The 16,845-nt window shown below is 38.2% G+C and overlaps 1 protein-coding gene and 1 long non-coding RNA gene across 2 annotated transcripts; one reads left to right on the plus strand and one right to left on the minus strand.

Moving 5' to 3' along the window:
• Positions 1-1,967: 1,967 nt before the first annotated feature.
• On the plus strand, positions 1,968-3,626 carry LOC111884334 (uncharacterized). The gene is made up of 2 exons (XR_002847699.3): positions 1,968-2,381; positions 2,479-3,626. It is a non-coding gene; the product is annotated as an uncharacterized LOC111884334 (long non-coding RNA).
• Positions 2,920-6,812, minus strand: LOC111884333 (uncharacterized). Its single transcript, XM_023880640.3, has 3 exons — positions 6,216-6,812; positions 4,324-6,122; positions 2,920-3,523 (listed from the first exon to the last, which is right to left on the minus strand). Exons 2-3 carry the CDS (start codon positions 5,971-5,973, stop codon positions 3,158-3,160), a joined length of 2,016 nt encoding a protein of 671 aa, XP_023736408.1. The 5' UTR covers positions 5,974-6,122; positions 6,216-6,812; the 3' UTR covers positions 2,920-3,157.
• Positions 6,813-16,845: the final 10,033 nt, after the last annotated feature.

Below are 16,845 nucleotides of genomic sequence, written 5' to 3' on the forward strand. Positions count from 1 at the left end.
TATAAAACAAGTTTAAAAAAATTAAGGAACGATTTCTGAACGTTTTAAACTTGTAACATTTATAAATGCTTTTATTTAAAAAGTTGCATGACAATTTTTTTGAAAAAAATGTAAAAAAGAGGTTATAAAAATATTGTAAAAAGGTTTATAAAAATCTTAAAAATAGTTGGAAAATTTTCGAAACAGTTGTGAAAAAATAAATTTGCATAAAACATAAATTTATGTTGAATTTGTAAAATAAAATGTTTCGACAATGTTCATATCAAAATTTAAAGTTTAAACAAATTTAGTAGAAATTTAAAATTGGCACAAGTGAAAAAACAAAAATTCATAATTGGTTATCTTTTTGTTTTTGATTCGTTGGCACCGTAAAAACATGTTATAATAGTTTTTCTTAAAAGAAATTCTTAAGTCCTTTTGAGTAAAATGGTAAAATTACTGGTGCAATGTATAGAAAAAATAAGTTCAACGTACCTTTTGAACAAATATATATATATATATATATATATATATATATATATATATATATATATATATATATATATATATATATATATATATATATATATATATATATATATATAAGAAAAGTAATAGCAAAATATATATATAAAATAAAGTTACCCTTTTAATTTATTATTTTTTCTCTTATTTGTGAAGATTGTAGTCATAGTGGGCATATGGACACATGTTGACATGATTGTGCAACATTATCACTGAAACCTGTGTACTTCACATTTGGTATCACATGGGCATCTTACTTTTTATATTTTGTACTAAGAAAATAATCGATGTGCACAATAAATAAATAGGAATAAATATTAATTTCGTAATAATATAAGGATTGTAAATGACTAAATGACAAAATGTAAAACTAAAGTATAGTCTATAAAGGTATTTGACCACTGTTAATCACTCCTTGTGTGCATAATAAACTCTTTTTCTTTTGTTGCTACTAAGTGTTTTTTTAGTCTAAAATTCCTTTTAAGCATCAAAATGAAATTCCAAACATCTTCTAAATATCAAAATTTATCTTGACAAAAAGTGATACTACATGATGTGGAATTTTATAGACCCAAAGTTGTTTTTTTATTACGAATCAAGTGTGATAAATAGAAAAATTATTGAGATGGTAGCCTATTACTACTAGTAAAATTAACAAGGAAACTATAAATAAACGCAAATTTTACTATTTCATAAATTTTAACTCAAGTTTATTTTTGATATTATTTGTAATTATTTTAGAATACTATCATTTATGTTGCAATCATTTTTTCTTCTCTATTCCGCATCTCCACTCCTATTCTTTCCTACTACTTTTTTCATTTTGCCTCTTCAACCACTACTTTTTCAATATGTTACATGTTTCAACCTAATAAGAAACATCATATTTATAAGATCTAAATTCTAACCCACTAAACTGACACAAACTCAACATGAAAACGGATTGAACAACATGCCATGATAATTAAACAATTCAGATAGGGTCAAACTCTTTTGACATCTTTAATATTTCAACTTAATATTTCTACTCAACACGACATGTTTGTCAGATCTACATGATCTTCAAGATTATCTGTAAAATGATATATAGTTACTTTATTTCAATTCAAATGTTGTTTTTTGCCCTTCAACTCCAACTATTCATTTGTCGAGATAAGTTGATTAAAATTAAACAAAAACATGAAATCATAAATTCACCTTTTTGTTAAGATAAGCATCAGAAAAACCCAACCATAATCAATATGGCCTAATGACAATCAACTAGTATGAAACTCTTTAAAATTGAGTTGACTTATATTCGAATCCTACATGTTTCAAGCTTAAAAAGTGATCAAAAAAAGACAACCGAAAACCCATAAACATGCCTCCAAGTGTTGGTTCCAGGTTGGATGCTTAAACCTTTTATTACTCCCCTAGCCACTTATGTACCAAAAAAGCAAAAGCATATCTTGGTGGGACAAAACATGAGTGCATTGTGCCCCCTACCAAAGATCTCATACCAATTTTGGACTTATTGTTCACTATTATAACATATGATCAGACTTCAGAACCTCCATTTTTCATGATCAAATTTCTTCACAGGAAGGAGAAGGAGTTGTACTCTAAGCTTAATTATATGTACCCTGGAAGCATCCTCAAACTCCAACAAAAGGAAACCAGAACAAGAAAGCAACAACAGATTACAGATCAAGTAACAAAATCAAAATCAGCAAAAGGAGTTCTATTTCATCAACCAAGATCAAGGGAAGATCAACGGTATCAAAAGCAAGTCCATGATTAACATGGATGGGACTGATCATAGAGGAATACCAATAAAGAGTAAACTTTGCTTGATGATCATGGCACAATATTGCTCAAGTTAAAGAATTTGAACCCAGGTAAACCTTACAATAATCATCTTTTGATGTTTTTGTTTTCTGTTTTTGGCATTTACCAAGATCCAAACTAAAGTTTTGGTCTTTGTTCAATTGATAGTGTGTCAGATGATGGATAGCTAGGGGAGGTTCAAAATACACGTATATGTGTAATTCTTGAAAGGTTAACTACAAAAAATAGCAAATATAATTTCATTTATTTGTTGATTATAACATTCTATTTTCATCTTCTTTTTATTACAACATTGTATTTTGAAAAATATACCAAATTATAACAATGTCATCCAAATACAACGCAATTTTGACTATTATAGTTGGGTAACATTTTCAAAATACAATGCCTTTATAAGAAATAAACTTGTGAGATGCTATAATAAACAAATGAACAAAAGTACATAGCTATTTCATTCGTTTATCTCATTCATTAATTATGGGTTGTTGTGTGCCTAATTCACATTGCACTTGTGAGATTGTTAGAAAATAACTTTTTTTATGAACAAACTAGTGAAAAAGATGGATAAAAAAGAAAAAATCAAACGCATTGACCACAAAGTCAAAACAATCAAATTCCACAATGGCTACGAAGCAATTCAAGAATCACAACTTCAACTTTTTATACCCCCCACAATGATTTACTGGAGTCTCAACCCTAAGAAAGACTCACAAGTCATGGCTCCAAACTTCCTTCTTTAAACTAGTGCAAATTAGTAAAAACATTTCAATAAAACAATTTTAGCCAATAATTGGTGGTATTATATCTCAAATATCAATCAATCAAATCATTCTTTGATTTGAGTTTGAGTTTGAGTTCTTCCTTTCTTTGATTTGTTCTTCTCCTGCATTTTCTTCTTCTTGGCTTCTGCACTGATCCATGTGTAGTCAGCAGGAATAGCAAAAGGGTCTTGAGTAGTTTCGATTCTACTGCTTGAAGCACCAGATGATGAGCTGGCACGGTGGTATGGAGTTTTGATCCACTGGAACCAAGATGATGATGACGTGGAGGATTGATTGGCCATTGATGGGCTGTCACGGTCGCCACTTGTCGGACTTGTAGGTGGGGTTGTGAATTCATCCAACGGTTGTAACTCTTCAAATTTTGTGAAAGTAACTAAAACCCTTATGGTCGGGATCACTGGAATTGCTACCTGAAAACATCACATATTATTATTATTATCACCCAGAAAATAATATCAGTATATAAAAACTTTTGTAAATCTGTGAATTTATAATAGGAAAACTTTTATACAAGATTTGTGTTATAAAAACTTTGCATACATAAGACTTTGCAATTTTTCAATTCATTCCATGATGGAATCAACAAAATGGAAGGAATCACATTCCTTTAGAAATGCTCCATTCCATTTCATCGGATAAACAAACACAAACAGGTTTATTATCAATTCCAATGGAATGAACCATTCCATTCCTTTACATAGTCCATCATGAATCAGATTCAACCACAATAACAACTTTAAATGAAAAATATGAATCCTTTATAACATGAAGATGTCCATCTAACATTTCAATAAATCTTATTTCTAGTATCACCAAGCATTACGTTTATAAACAATGTTTATTTCATACAATATGGCCACTTCTTACATATAACCGATTAACCAATTACAAGCAAAAAGGTTATAAAAATTGCTCCTAGTACGAAATGCCAATGCATATTTTGTATAACAATGAACATTATTGCATAATATGGGAAAAAAAAAACGTAAAACTTCATTGCATAAATAAGTAATTAACCCATAGATAACATAAGAAGTAATTTTAGTTTCTATCCTTCTAACAATTCGTTTTGTTGCACATGCAGGGTTGAAGCTACTACGAAACTGATACTAAAAACCATTCATTACCCTTCACATAACCACATCCAAACACCAATCACAAGTCTAACAAATTTGATAAAAAAAATAATAACGAAAACTTTAAAAAGTACCTTAACAGGAAAAGTCCCCATTGGAAGCTTTGTTGTAAGCAAATCTCTCAATCTCCTTATCGCCTTAACTTTATTCGCTAATATATCAAGCAAAGGCAAAAGCTCCTCAGTTCTCAAAGGAAAATTAGGAGCAAGCCAAAGAATCGGCCTCAACCCTTTTTTATACTCATTCTCACGACTTCCATCTTTCCTTCTATTTCCACTTGTTGACCCATTCGAAGAAGACGCCTTCAATTCCTTCACTTTCCTACTCTCATTTTCTTTCACAGTCACCTCCATCGAATGCCTCCCCGGTTGAATTTGACCTTGACCTTGACTTTGACTTTGACTAGGGGGTGAGTCACCAAGAAGATCACTAACCTTTTCCTCTAAACATAACGACCCACGAGGCGGTGCCACACCCTTTCGACCACCCCGGTCAACTTTATTCCCGCCTTTCCTCCACCCATCGAACCACCCTTTTTTATCTTTCTCAATTTTAATCTCACCATTTTTGTAACTCGGTATATCTTCAATTGGAATATCGCGTTGCTCAAAACAACTATGTCGATGCCCAATCACGTTTTCGTTATTTTCGTGGCCAAATTCGGAAGAATCAAACTTTAGTGCCGCCTCGAGTTGCTTCCGCTCTTCGTCTGTTAAAATCTCGTTAAGTTCCTCGCTTTCCGTTTCGTTTTCATTACACGATGAAAAAAACTCATCGTCTGACATGGCACCCGGGACCCGCCTAGACTTTATACTCACAACCACATTATGCATATCATACACTTTACATTTCCAACTCCCAACCGATTCGGTTTTCTCCTGTCTGCGCCATGTCATCTGAGGTAAAAGAACCGCTTGTGTCACATCAATCCCCGGGCGGAATATATTTGTCTGAGACATGGCTTGGACTTCCTGTTGCACCTCCGCGTCAGAAGCCGGTGCACCTGCGCCATCTAGCGCGTTCATCACTTCTTTGTTTTTGTGTGAGATCATACAGAGGGACCCGGGCGGGACTTTTCCGTCTTCGGACCCGTCTCCTAAGAATAAAACGGTTTGATCCGCGCGTTGAATACGGAATCCGTCGAAACCGGCTAATGTCATATCTGCCCTTAGATTTGCGCCACGTTTCCAAATCTTGTAGGTATCGGAAGGGGCAATTCGGGAAATGAACGGGATGACTGAGCTTTCGAATTGGAAAGTGATTTCCATGTAGAAGTCACGCATTCGTCTCATTGTTCCTACTAAACGAGGTAATCTGCGACACCATTTAGCCCAGGCGATTGGTTGATAATGTCTGACTATGATTCTAGCGATTACTTCTTCTCTGTTGCATATAGCTTCTTGTAGAGCACTCCAGCCATGTTCGTTTTGTAAGCTCCAATCTGCTCCGGCAAGCATGAGCATTTCTGTGGAGGTGACGTCACCAAGTTTGACTGCGAGGTGAAGTGGGGTATCGCGATTAGGGACGTCACGTCGGTCGATTACGGAAGAGATTGTATCGGCTTTGGCTTCCTCGGTTAAAGAGATTGATTCGTTGTGGATCTCTGATGGGTCACAGAGGCGTGGAAGTCCGGCGATGATTTTTCTTAGACCACCGTAATCTTTTGTTACTACGGCTTTGTGTGTCGGGCTATGGGAATATTTCGTAACGTCGATGGCTGCCATCGTTAAAATTTTGAACCCAATGAAACCCTAATGAAACATCCGAATAAAGAAAAAAACGGAAGGCGGAAACTATAGGGTTTCCTTCGAATCTCAGCGATACGGATTACAGTTTCAGTCTGGCAGCCATCGTTAACATTCACTGAAATCAACTAGATTGAACAAAAAAACAGCTGTATTCGCATCAAGTTGTTACAATGGAATAAATGTAAATTACAAGGGTTTCACGAATGAAAAAATCTGACCTTCTTATAATTTATTCTGGGTCGTTTGAGTAGGCGGCAGACGAAGATTGATGAGAAAAGAGACTTGGCTACTGAACTCCACCACCAATACAAATATAAAACTAACAGACCCTTGCGATCCAATCCAGATCAGACAAACCCCAAAACATGTGGGGAGGTGGGGTTTGAAAAATATTTAAAAAATCACCAGAAATAGGGAAATCTTCAAGGGTTTTGGGAATCTAAAGACGGAAATTGAAAAGGTCACGAAGAGAATCAGACGCTATAAAACCCAAACCCCACCATTCAAGCAAAGAGGAGGAAACCGTGTGTGTGGAAAAAGAATAATAAAACTAAAGGAAAGTATCAAATAATTAAGATTGGGACTTTATCAGGCATTTTCTTTTAATGGAGAGAAGGGACGGGAGTAAAGTCTAGGGACAATTTTACAGATTCATAAAAGGTTGAAGAAGAAGGAGAAAGAAGAAGAAGAAGAGGACGACGATGATAAGGGTAAATTTTTGGGTCAGCTTTAAGTTGGGGGAAGGGGCAAAGGTCCCGTTCTTTTTTTACTTTTAATTCAACAGATAAGAACACGGAAGGAGTATCGTAGTGAGAGAAGGAGAGCGCGTTTTAAATATAGTACCCTATTTAAATGGGGAGTTTACGTTATAAAATAACAAACTCGTAATTTCGGCACTCAACTTTCATTCTTTCAACAATTGTCCCCCTAATTCTAATGAAATTTAAGCATGTCATCGTACCTAATTTTTGCTCTAATATTAATTTTTTTTAGGATTTATTACATCAAATATCTTATTTATGGTTTAAACCTAAACTTTCGACTACTTTACCATTTAGGGATTTGCATATAACATTGTTTAGCTATACACAATAATTTATAATTTAGATGATTGTACAGTACAATCAACTAAAACATAAATTATTGTGTATAGCTAAAAAATGATATGTGTAAATTATCGCTCATTTTAATTGGTTTGTAGGTATTTTATGATAAAGTGTATGACATCTCAATAAAAGAAAAGATAAAATCAACGTTGATATTATATAAATCTTCAATGTTGTAGCGGCTCAACCTTGTATTTTGTTAAGTTATGGTTTAGGGGCCCCAATTTTTACCCCATGTAACGTCCTATTTTCACAATCAAAAATTTATTTTTAAATAAGATAAACTTCTTAATTATAAATTCATTATTAAGAAAAACCATTTATGTCCAAATACATTTATCGAAAATCAGAGTAATATAAGAAACGTGGAATCCTTAATGTTGTTGATTAGTGCGTACAATCTCGTCTTCACCTTCCCACAATCACCGATAGAACCTAAAACATAAATAATTGGGTAAGCACAAAGCTTAGTGAGTTTCCTCCAAAATACCACATACAACAAACATACCAACATGCATAACGGGATTACAATCATCGGATTGGAATATCCTGGCACAATCAGTTATCGGACTGGAATGCCAACATGCAATGGGTACAATCAACCATCGGACTGGAATACCTAGGGTTTGTTGGCCTGCCACCTCAATAAATCGTTCTTCCCGAGTCTCCATGTCTACGGCTTGCAGCCAGCCCGCACCAGGTATCTTGGTATACAACACACAACAAGACCGTCTCAACCTCAACCACTACCATATGTCAACATATAAACAAACAATGATCACATAGGTACATAATACATGCAAATATCAATCATACAGTACATTACCGCCTACTAGATCTCTCACATCACACTGCTCCACTACCAGCTAACCACCATGGAATGCATAACAATAAGTAACCAGAGGTGAGATAGCCACCCGAACAAATGATCTTACTCTAGAGCCACAACCAAAAAAGGAACAGGTAAGAAGCCTAGATCAGGAGTTCTCAGGCATACAGTCCCTAGGCCATCCTTCTAATAACTGATAACTAAAACTAGTGGGTCGACATTGGTGACTTCGACCCACACGTACAATGAAGATAAACTCACATGAAATGAAGAACCCCAAAATACTAAGACACACTTCCCTTTCTGCACTACTTTCTCCCAAGAATCCACTAATCACCAAAACCAAATAAAATCTTAATCAACAGTCCAAAACCCTATGTACGTTCTTGAAGGTGTGACCTAGAGATGTTGGTATGCCCAACATACCACCCTCCTTCCAAAGTCAACACAATTTCAAACCACCATAATTTCTTCGTTTCAACTCTCGTTTTGACGTCCTTTATATGCACGGAAAGGTATTGAAGAGCCGCATAATATTATCTAGATATATTGGACTAAAAACTTATCGAACTAAAATTTGTAATTCATGAAAGAAACCCGGTCTATTACTTTTCCCTGTTTACCCTTCGGCCTAATACAAAAATCTAGTGTTAGATCTTACAACTATAATTATCACCTCCCAAAAGGTCTGAACTTTAACTCGTTAAGGCCCACGACCCTGAAATAAGAAATGACAATAAACATGATGTTACACCCTAAATTCTTTGAACTTAACCCAATATTAATATATCTTAAATCTCTATTAGTCCATTACTTATTGTCCGATAGGCCGCATTACGGTGAGCGGTCTTGATTCTTGAAGATGAAACACATGTGGCACATCAATACGATCTTGAAAACTAAAACTCCGCATTTATCTTCTATTCTTTTATCTTGATTCTCAATTCTTCAAATCCTCATCGCGAAACGGTTTGTGTTTCACGTCTTTTCCAATTTTCCATTATTTATTAGGTTTGCCTAATTAAGTTTAAATATTTGCAATTATCAATTGATTACATAATACAAAATTTTAATTGTCAAGTCTTTAATACTTTTGTATGGCTTTTAATTTCCAAATATTTTCAAGGAAGCAGTCAGCAAGTCAAGGCTATCAGGCAGTAGGCATTTTCATTAACCCATTACTTCCAATATTATGTTTGTTCATTTGTAGTTATCTTGGTGATTAAAAAAACATATACATAATAATAATAAAAAAAAATTAACTCCGCTATATATAAACTTTTTAGTTTATTATTGTTGGTCACAAGCTCGGATAAAGGTGGAATGTTTGTAATGTAAAGTATTGTAAAGGCCAAAGGGCCTTATATCTTTGGTTCGCTCAGAGCCCCAAAATTGGTTGAGTCGCCCCTGCTTCAACGGTAATTAATGGCAGAGCCAAGGTCAAATAATGGGTTGCACCAAAAATTGTGTAATACACATTAAGAAAAAAAAAAGTGTAATTTCATTAGACATAACAAAGTGACAAAATAAAGTATAGAATATATATTACATTTTAAAGTTCATGTATTCGCTCTTTCATTTTCTGAAAGCGTGTAATTACATTTTAAGTCTTAACATTCTCAAATGCTTCCTATTCTACACTACAAATCAAAGCATCATTCATAATATTGTCACATGTTCTATTATACAAATTTTTCTTCAACAAATTCATTGCAAAAAAATATCATTCAATGGTTACAATTGTGACGAGCAAAACCAAAGTTATTTTTACTAATCTATAAACCAAATGGAAAAAAAAGGTGTTTCCCTGTTTCCACCAACAAACGAAAGAAACCTGCAATTCCCTTCAACTTAACAAATTTCTCATCAAGGAGCAAAGATTGGTGATAGATATCAATTTATGCATTAAGATGCACCCGTTTTGAATCGTCAAAATCATTTTTGTATATCTCGCTTAATTTCAATAACTTTGATTTATCAAACCTAGAAAATGAGTCACAATGACTTAAAGCCGCCATGCTCTTTATTAATTTTGTGCCAATAAACCGATCCCCAAATTCTTGAACCTGCATATCTAAAACTGTGTTAAAATCACAACTTCAAAATGATGTTGATTAGTCATAATGATCATATGCTTTCATGGGGTAACATAATATTCCGACATTTCCACAATTCCAATACTATGTTTTTTCACTAAAACCACATACCTTCATAAAAATTTGTGGAAACCCATCTTTTCTCAAAACTAGCAATGCTTTCTTTTTCCCTTTTACTAATGAAGTCGCTTCCTCTTTGACATATTTAAGTACCTCAACAACTTCTACAAACAAATTCATCAAACGTACAAGTGTTCTATAATGTGAACCCCATCTAGTATCTCCAACTCGAGCAAGAGAAGTCTCTTGATTCAAACCTCTTCCTATTTCAGTTTCACCAATGCCAATTTCGGCTTCAACTCTTTCTTTTTGTATCTCTCGTATCATATTTTTTCTCTTACAAGAACCACAAACCACAATAATCACCAAAGCTAGTTATTCACCACAACAATTAACTGAAGTTTGTGTGCAAAACAATGTATATGATATGTGAAACTATTTTCTTTTAATATCAAAGATTTCAATCCGTTAAATGTGCTACTTATATTACTTGCTCCATAATAACCTTATCCCCACCTATTTATTTCAAAAAATTTAATATAAGACATAAATATATATATATATATATATATATATATATATATATATATATATATATATATATATATATATATATATATATATATATTAGTTTATAACTCGTGGGAACCATATTTATAAAATTAATTAAACTTTTATAATAAAAAATTATAATTATTAATCAATTATTTTAAATAATTCATTTTAAATAAACTATTAATTAACAGATATATAAAATTTTTAAAGTTATTATAACTTCAAATTTAACATATAATTAGAAAATATAAATTTAAATTTTGAAATGAGTTGCCTAATATATCTAGATGACACATGGCATAACACTAATGAGGAGTTGTATTATAGTGAAATTTGACAAAAGGAGATTAAAACTATATCCAGATGACACCTGGTCCTCCGGTTCTCTGATGCGGTGGCTCCGATTGCTCCGAGAAGACTTACGAGGTCACAACTAGGGAAAACTAACCCTTCACCATCACATTGTCACCTTCTACCACCACGAACCACCCTTATCCCTCCATTCTGACCACCATCAAACACCATCGATGTAACATCCTGAAATTCAAGTAAGCTATTTTAACCTTTCCATTTTATCAAGTTGTCAAGATTGGTCCCTTGAGAGAGTTCTTGTAGTAAATGAGTACGCTGGGCGTACTGGGGAGTACGATGCGCGTACTCATGCGCTTAATTTAGATGCGGACTCGCCTGGGTACGCTAGGCGTACCCAGGGTTACGATGGACGTAACGGGTCCAAATGCAAACCCTAAATGTTTGGCTTGTGCACTATTTAAAGGATTCTAAGGCTCATTTCTCAGCCTCCATATCATAGAGTGAAACCCTAAGAGAGAGCCTTCCATCGTCCTTAGCTTGAGTGTGTGTGTGTGTGTGTTTTGGAGCTAAAAGTGTCTTGGTGTGATAGTGAAGAAGAAGGAGAAGAGCTTGTGGAGGCTAGGGCTTGAAGTGCAAGTTTGGATCTGAGATCTATAGAGAAAGGAGCTTCATCTAGAGGTATAAAGCTCAAAACTTTCCTCTTTATTTGGTTAGATGATTGCATGGACCATTTCTAGGGTTAAAAGTCCCAAAGGTGGAGACTTTATGAGTGTAATGTACTCCATGGACCTAGATCTGTCCCATTTCAGTGATATTTGTGTTATAGATCCATAAAGTTTCCATCTTGGTCGTTGTTATGAGGTCATTTTGAGTTATGAGCTTTCTAGAGTTGGGAAATGGAATGTTATGGGAGTTAGTGACTTGTCCAGCCATGCAAAGGCTTAAAGTCACCAACTTTATGGATTAAGAGGCTTATAAATGGTCAAATCTAGAAGTTGGACGTGGGTCTTAACTATTTAAGACCTCAAGAGCTTAGAGTCTAAAACTGGGATTTACATGGGGAGTAATCCCAGTACGCGCGGCGTAAGGGGTCGCACACCCTGTTTCTATGAGGACGCCGGGTACGCCCAACGTACATGTTTGGTACGCGCAGTGTAACCCGGAAAGTTGACTTTTGTTCAATTTTAGGGTTTGGTCAACTTTAGGGTCTTTGAGCCATGAGAGGGGTAAAATGGTCTTTTACCCTTCTAAGAGTACTAACAGAAGGAATAGTCTAGCCTTGAGAGATGTATTGATTTAGAGTGTTTATTTCATATGATTAGGCGGAGGCTAGACCCGATTTTACAGAGTTCGAGATTTACCGAGTTACCCGAGGTGAGTCTTCTCACTATACTTTACCTAGAGTGGTAATTAGAATTATGTGACAGAGTATTTTGTATGCTTTCGCATGATGTGATTTCTATGTGATTTATGTTATGTTTGTTACAGAGTTTCCAGTGTTAGGACCGGAAGGTCCACAGAGTTATGGGACTGGAGGGTCCCACTAAGACACATTGACCAGAGGGTCAAACAGAGTTATAGCCTCGAGTGGCTAATATGTGTTGTGTGTGGTATTTTAGGGAACTCGCTAAGCATTATGCTTACAGTGTTGTGTTATATGCTTCAGGTATCAGTGAGGATCGCGGGAAGGCGTCGGCTTGATCAGTGCACACATAATGAGCTTTTACATTTTATGATCTTGGGATGTGATGTTATGAACCGATTATGTGATACAATGATATTTTTATAACAATTATGTATGAAAGTGTGTTTTTAAAATGTTAAAAATTATTTGAAAATTTGGGTGTTAATAGTTGGTATCAGAGCCTTTGTTTGAGGGATTCGGGTGCACCTTCGGGCATATCTTAACTCAAACTAAGGATTTGAGAGATTTTCAAAATAAAATTCACAAAGTTTTTCTCAAGAGTAAAAAGTTTTTGAAAGAGCAGAGCAGAGCAGTGTGTACGATCAACCAGCTCCCGAACGGTGATTTCCCAAAATATCCTTACATTATGAGTTATGAGATATGTTATGATATGATATGTGTGCTAGAGTAGGCTAGGTATTCTTATTAGGACTATAGTGGCCTGATTTGTGATGCCTTAGCCTAGGGATTTTGCTGCTAGGAGATGCTTGTGAGTGAATAGATAGTAGCGAGGAGCTTATGAGAAATCTGTTAGAGAGTAGACTATATATAGAGAGAGAATAGAGTACTTGGGATTTGGGAACCTAGGAGGAGGACTTGGGGTGAATATTGATGCGGTGTGGATGGTAGTATTGGGCCCGTACTACCGAAGGCACTGGATCAGTGCGTAGCCCAAGTAAGAATCCTTAGGGTACCAGGGATCAAGTAGGATTGGGATATCGAGTGTGTGTACACTCGAGCGAGTCTCTGATATCTTGTGTTGTATTTCAGAGAGACATCATGGTGGGGACACGCCACAGGCCAGGGACTAGCGAGGGGGTGTGAGCGATGAGGAGCTTCGCCAGATGATTCATGATGAGGTGGCTGCTGCCATCCACGCTGAGATTCCAGAGATGTTCGGGTCTATCAAGACCACACTGATTGAGACTTTTGATGAGCGGTATGTTGCTCTTACTGATGCTACTGTTGTTGCAGCCACTACGGTCGTTGCTGCTGCCAAACTGCAGGGCGGTGACGCGTTGCTGTACCGGGAGTTCAGCAACACGAAGCCACCAGAGTTTGATGGGACTCAGGATTCGATAGCCGCAATGAGGTGGATCTCTGACATTGAGGGGTTTATACGGACGAGTAGCTCGCCGTGGGGAGTGCCGATCCTTTGTGTCAAGAAAAAGGATGGTTCACACTGGATGTGTATTGATTACCGGGAGTTGAACAAGCTGACGGTCAAGAACCGTTACCCCTTGCCGATGATCGACGATTTGTTCGATCAGTTACAGGGAGCGTCTTGGTTCTCCAAGATTGATTTGAGGTCTGGATATCATCAGATGAGGGTGCGTGATGAGGATATCTAGAAGACAGCGTTCAGGACTCGTTACGGGCATTACGATTTCGTGGTGATGCCTTTCGGACTCACCAATGCACCGGCGGCGTTCATGGATCTCATGAACAGGGTGTGCAGGCCGATGTTGGATCGTTCGGTGATCGTGTTCATTGATGATATATTGGTGTATTCGAGGTCCAGAGAACAGCATGAGGTGCATTTGAGGGAGATCCTCGGAGTTCTGAGATCGGAGAGGCTTTACGCCAAATTCTCCAAGTGCGATTTCTGGTTGCGGGAGGTCCAGTTTCTAGGACACCTCGTCAACTAGAATGGGATATTGGTCGATCCGGCCAAGATTGAGGCGGTGATGAGTTGGGAGGTGCCGAGATCCCCTTCAGAGATCAGGATTTTCCTTGGGTTGGCTGGTTATTATCGGAGATTCATCCAGGATTGTTGTTCCTCTCACCAGGTTGACCCGGAAGGGTGTGGCTTTCAGTTGGGGCCCGGAGCAGCAGGCCTCATTCGAGACACTTCGCCAGAGATTGTGTGAAGCCCCAGTGTTGGCCCTTCCGAAGGGAATGGAGGACTTTGTGGTGTATTGTGACGCATCGATATCGGGACTGGGTGCGGTGCTGATGCAGAGAGGGCATGTGATAGCATATGCATCGAGGCAGCTGAAACCTCCTGAGACGAGGTATCCTACTCACGATCTGGAGTTAGGGGTTGTGGTGTTCGCCCTCAAGATCTGGCATCACTACTTGTATGGGGTTCGGGGTACCATATACACGGACCACAAGAGCTTGAAGTATCTGATGGATCAGCCCAACCTGAACATGCGTCAGAGGAGATGGTTGGACGTGGTAAAGAATTATGAGTGTAAGATCATGTACCACCCGGGCAAGGCTAACGTGGTAGCCGATGCCTTGATTCGCAGGGCAGAGAGTGCTCCTTTGCGAGATGTTTGTATGAGGTTGAAAATGATGACTCCGGTGTTAGACACCATTCGGGAGGCCCAGGTGGAGGCCATGAGACCGGAGAACCACAAGAGAGAGCGGGTGATTGGTCAGATATCTGAGTTCATTGCTGATAGCCAGGGGCTTATGACCTTCCAGGTCTGGACTTGGGTGCCATTTGAGGGTGGGGCACGTGCCATTTTGATGGAGGAGGCGCACAGGTCGAGGTTTTCGTTCCATCCTGGGGCCACTAAGATGTATTTGGACCTGAAAAGAGATTATTGGTGGCCCTGTATGAAGAGGGATGTGGCGTGGTTTGTAGAGAGGCGCTTGACATGTCGCATGGTTAAGGCCGAGCACCAGTGTCCACATGTCAAGTTGCAGCCGCTTGAGGTTCCCCAGTGGAAGTGGGAACAGATTTCCATGGATTTTATCACCAAATTGCTGAGGACTGGGAGAGGCGTCGATGCAATTTGGGTGATTGTCGACCGGCTGACTAAGAGCGCTCATTTTCTTGCTATCAGTGAGCGCTCTTCCGCAGAGAGGCTGGTAGAGGTGTATGTGAGGGAGATGGTATCGTGGCATGGTGTACCGATCTCGATTGTGTCAGATCTAGATATGCATTTCACTTCCAAGTTCTGGAAGAAGTTCCATGATGAGTTGGGTACTAGGTTGCATTTCAGTACCGCTTACCACCCACAGACAGACACACAGAGTGAGCGGACGATTCAGACGCTCGAGGCCATGCTTCGGGCATGTGTGTTGGACTTCGGAGGGAGTTAGGACACGTATCTGCCTTTGGCTGAGTTTTCCTATAACAACAGCCATCATTCAAGAATTGGTATGCCGCCCTTTGAGTTATTGTATGGGAGGAGGTTTCAGACTCCCATTTGTTTGGGAGAGGTAGGGCAGCGAGTGATGGGCAACACTAAGATAGTGCTTCAGACGACAGAGTAGATACAGCAGGTTAGACAGAGATTGCTGACGGCCCAGAGTCGCCAGAAGAGTTACGCGGATAGGCGTCGATCCGAACTTGAGTTTCAGGTTGGAGATTTTGTACTCCTGAAAGTGTCTCCTTGGAAAGGAGTGATCCGATTCAGGAAAAGGGGCAAGTTAGGGCTCCAGTACATTGGACCATTCTGGGTGATTGCGAGGGTGGGCAGGGTAGCATATCGATTGGAGCTACCTACGGAGTTGATCCAGATTCATCATACCTTCCACGTGTCTCGGCTGAGGAAGTGTATAGCCGACGAGTCGGCAGTGGTGCCATTGGAGGATATCAAGGTGGACGCGGGTCTGAATTATGTTGAGAGACTGATCGCGATCTTGGACCAGAAGGTCAAGGTTCTGAGGAACAAGGAGGTGCCTCTGGTTCAGGTCCGGTGGCCGCATCGGAGGGGGTCCGAGCTGACTTGCGAGTCGGAGTCAGAGATGCGAGAGCAGCATCCGGAGTTGTTTTCGGCATGAGACTTCGAGGGCGAAGTGTGGTTCTAGTGGGGGAGAAATGTAACATCTCGAAATTCAGGTAAGCTATTTTAACCCTTCCATTTTATCAAGTTGTCAAGATTGGTCCCTTGAGAGAGTTCTTGTAGTAAATGAGTACGCTGGGCGTACTGGGGAGTACGATGCGCGTACTCATGCGCTTAATTTGGACGCGGACTCGCCTGGGTACGCTAGGCGTACCCAGGGTTACGATGGACGTAACGGGTCCAGATGCAAACCCTAAATGTTTGGCTTGTGCACTATTTAAAGGATTCTAAGGCTCATTTCTCAGCCTCCATATCATAGAGTGAAACCCTAAGAGAGAGCCTTCCATCGTCCTTAGCTTGAGTGTGTGTGTTTTGGAGCTAAAAGTGTCTTGGTGTGATAGTGAAGAAGAAGGAGAAGAGCTTGTGGAGGCTAGGGCTTGAAGAGCAAGTTTGGATCTGAGAT

This window comes from Lactuca sativa, chromosome 6, assembly GCF_002870075.4.
Source record: "Lactuca sativa cultivar Salinas chromosome 6, Lsat_Salinas_v11, whole genome shotgun sequence".
In the NCBI taxonomy this organism is placed as follows: domain Eukaryota; kingdom Viridiplantae; phylum Streptophyta; class Magnoliopsida; order Asterales; family Asteraceae; genus Lactuca; species Lactuca sativa.

Excerpts from the sequence above, each read along its gene's own strand:
- LOC111884333 (XM_023880640.3), bottom strand. The coding sequence starts at position 5,973 with ATGGCAGCCATCGACGTTACGAAATATTCCCATAGCCCGACACACAAA. Across the intron at positions 3,524-4,323 it reads TGGGGACTTTTCCTGTTAAG|GTAGCAATTCCAGTGATCCC; the intron begins GTACTTTTTAAA and ends TGATGTTTTCAG.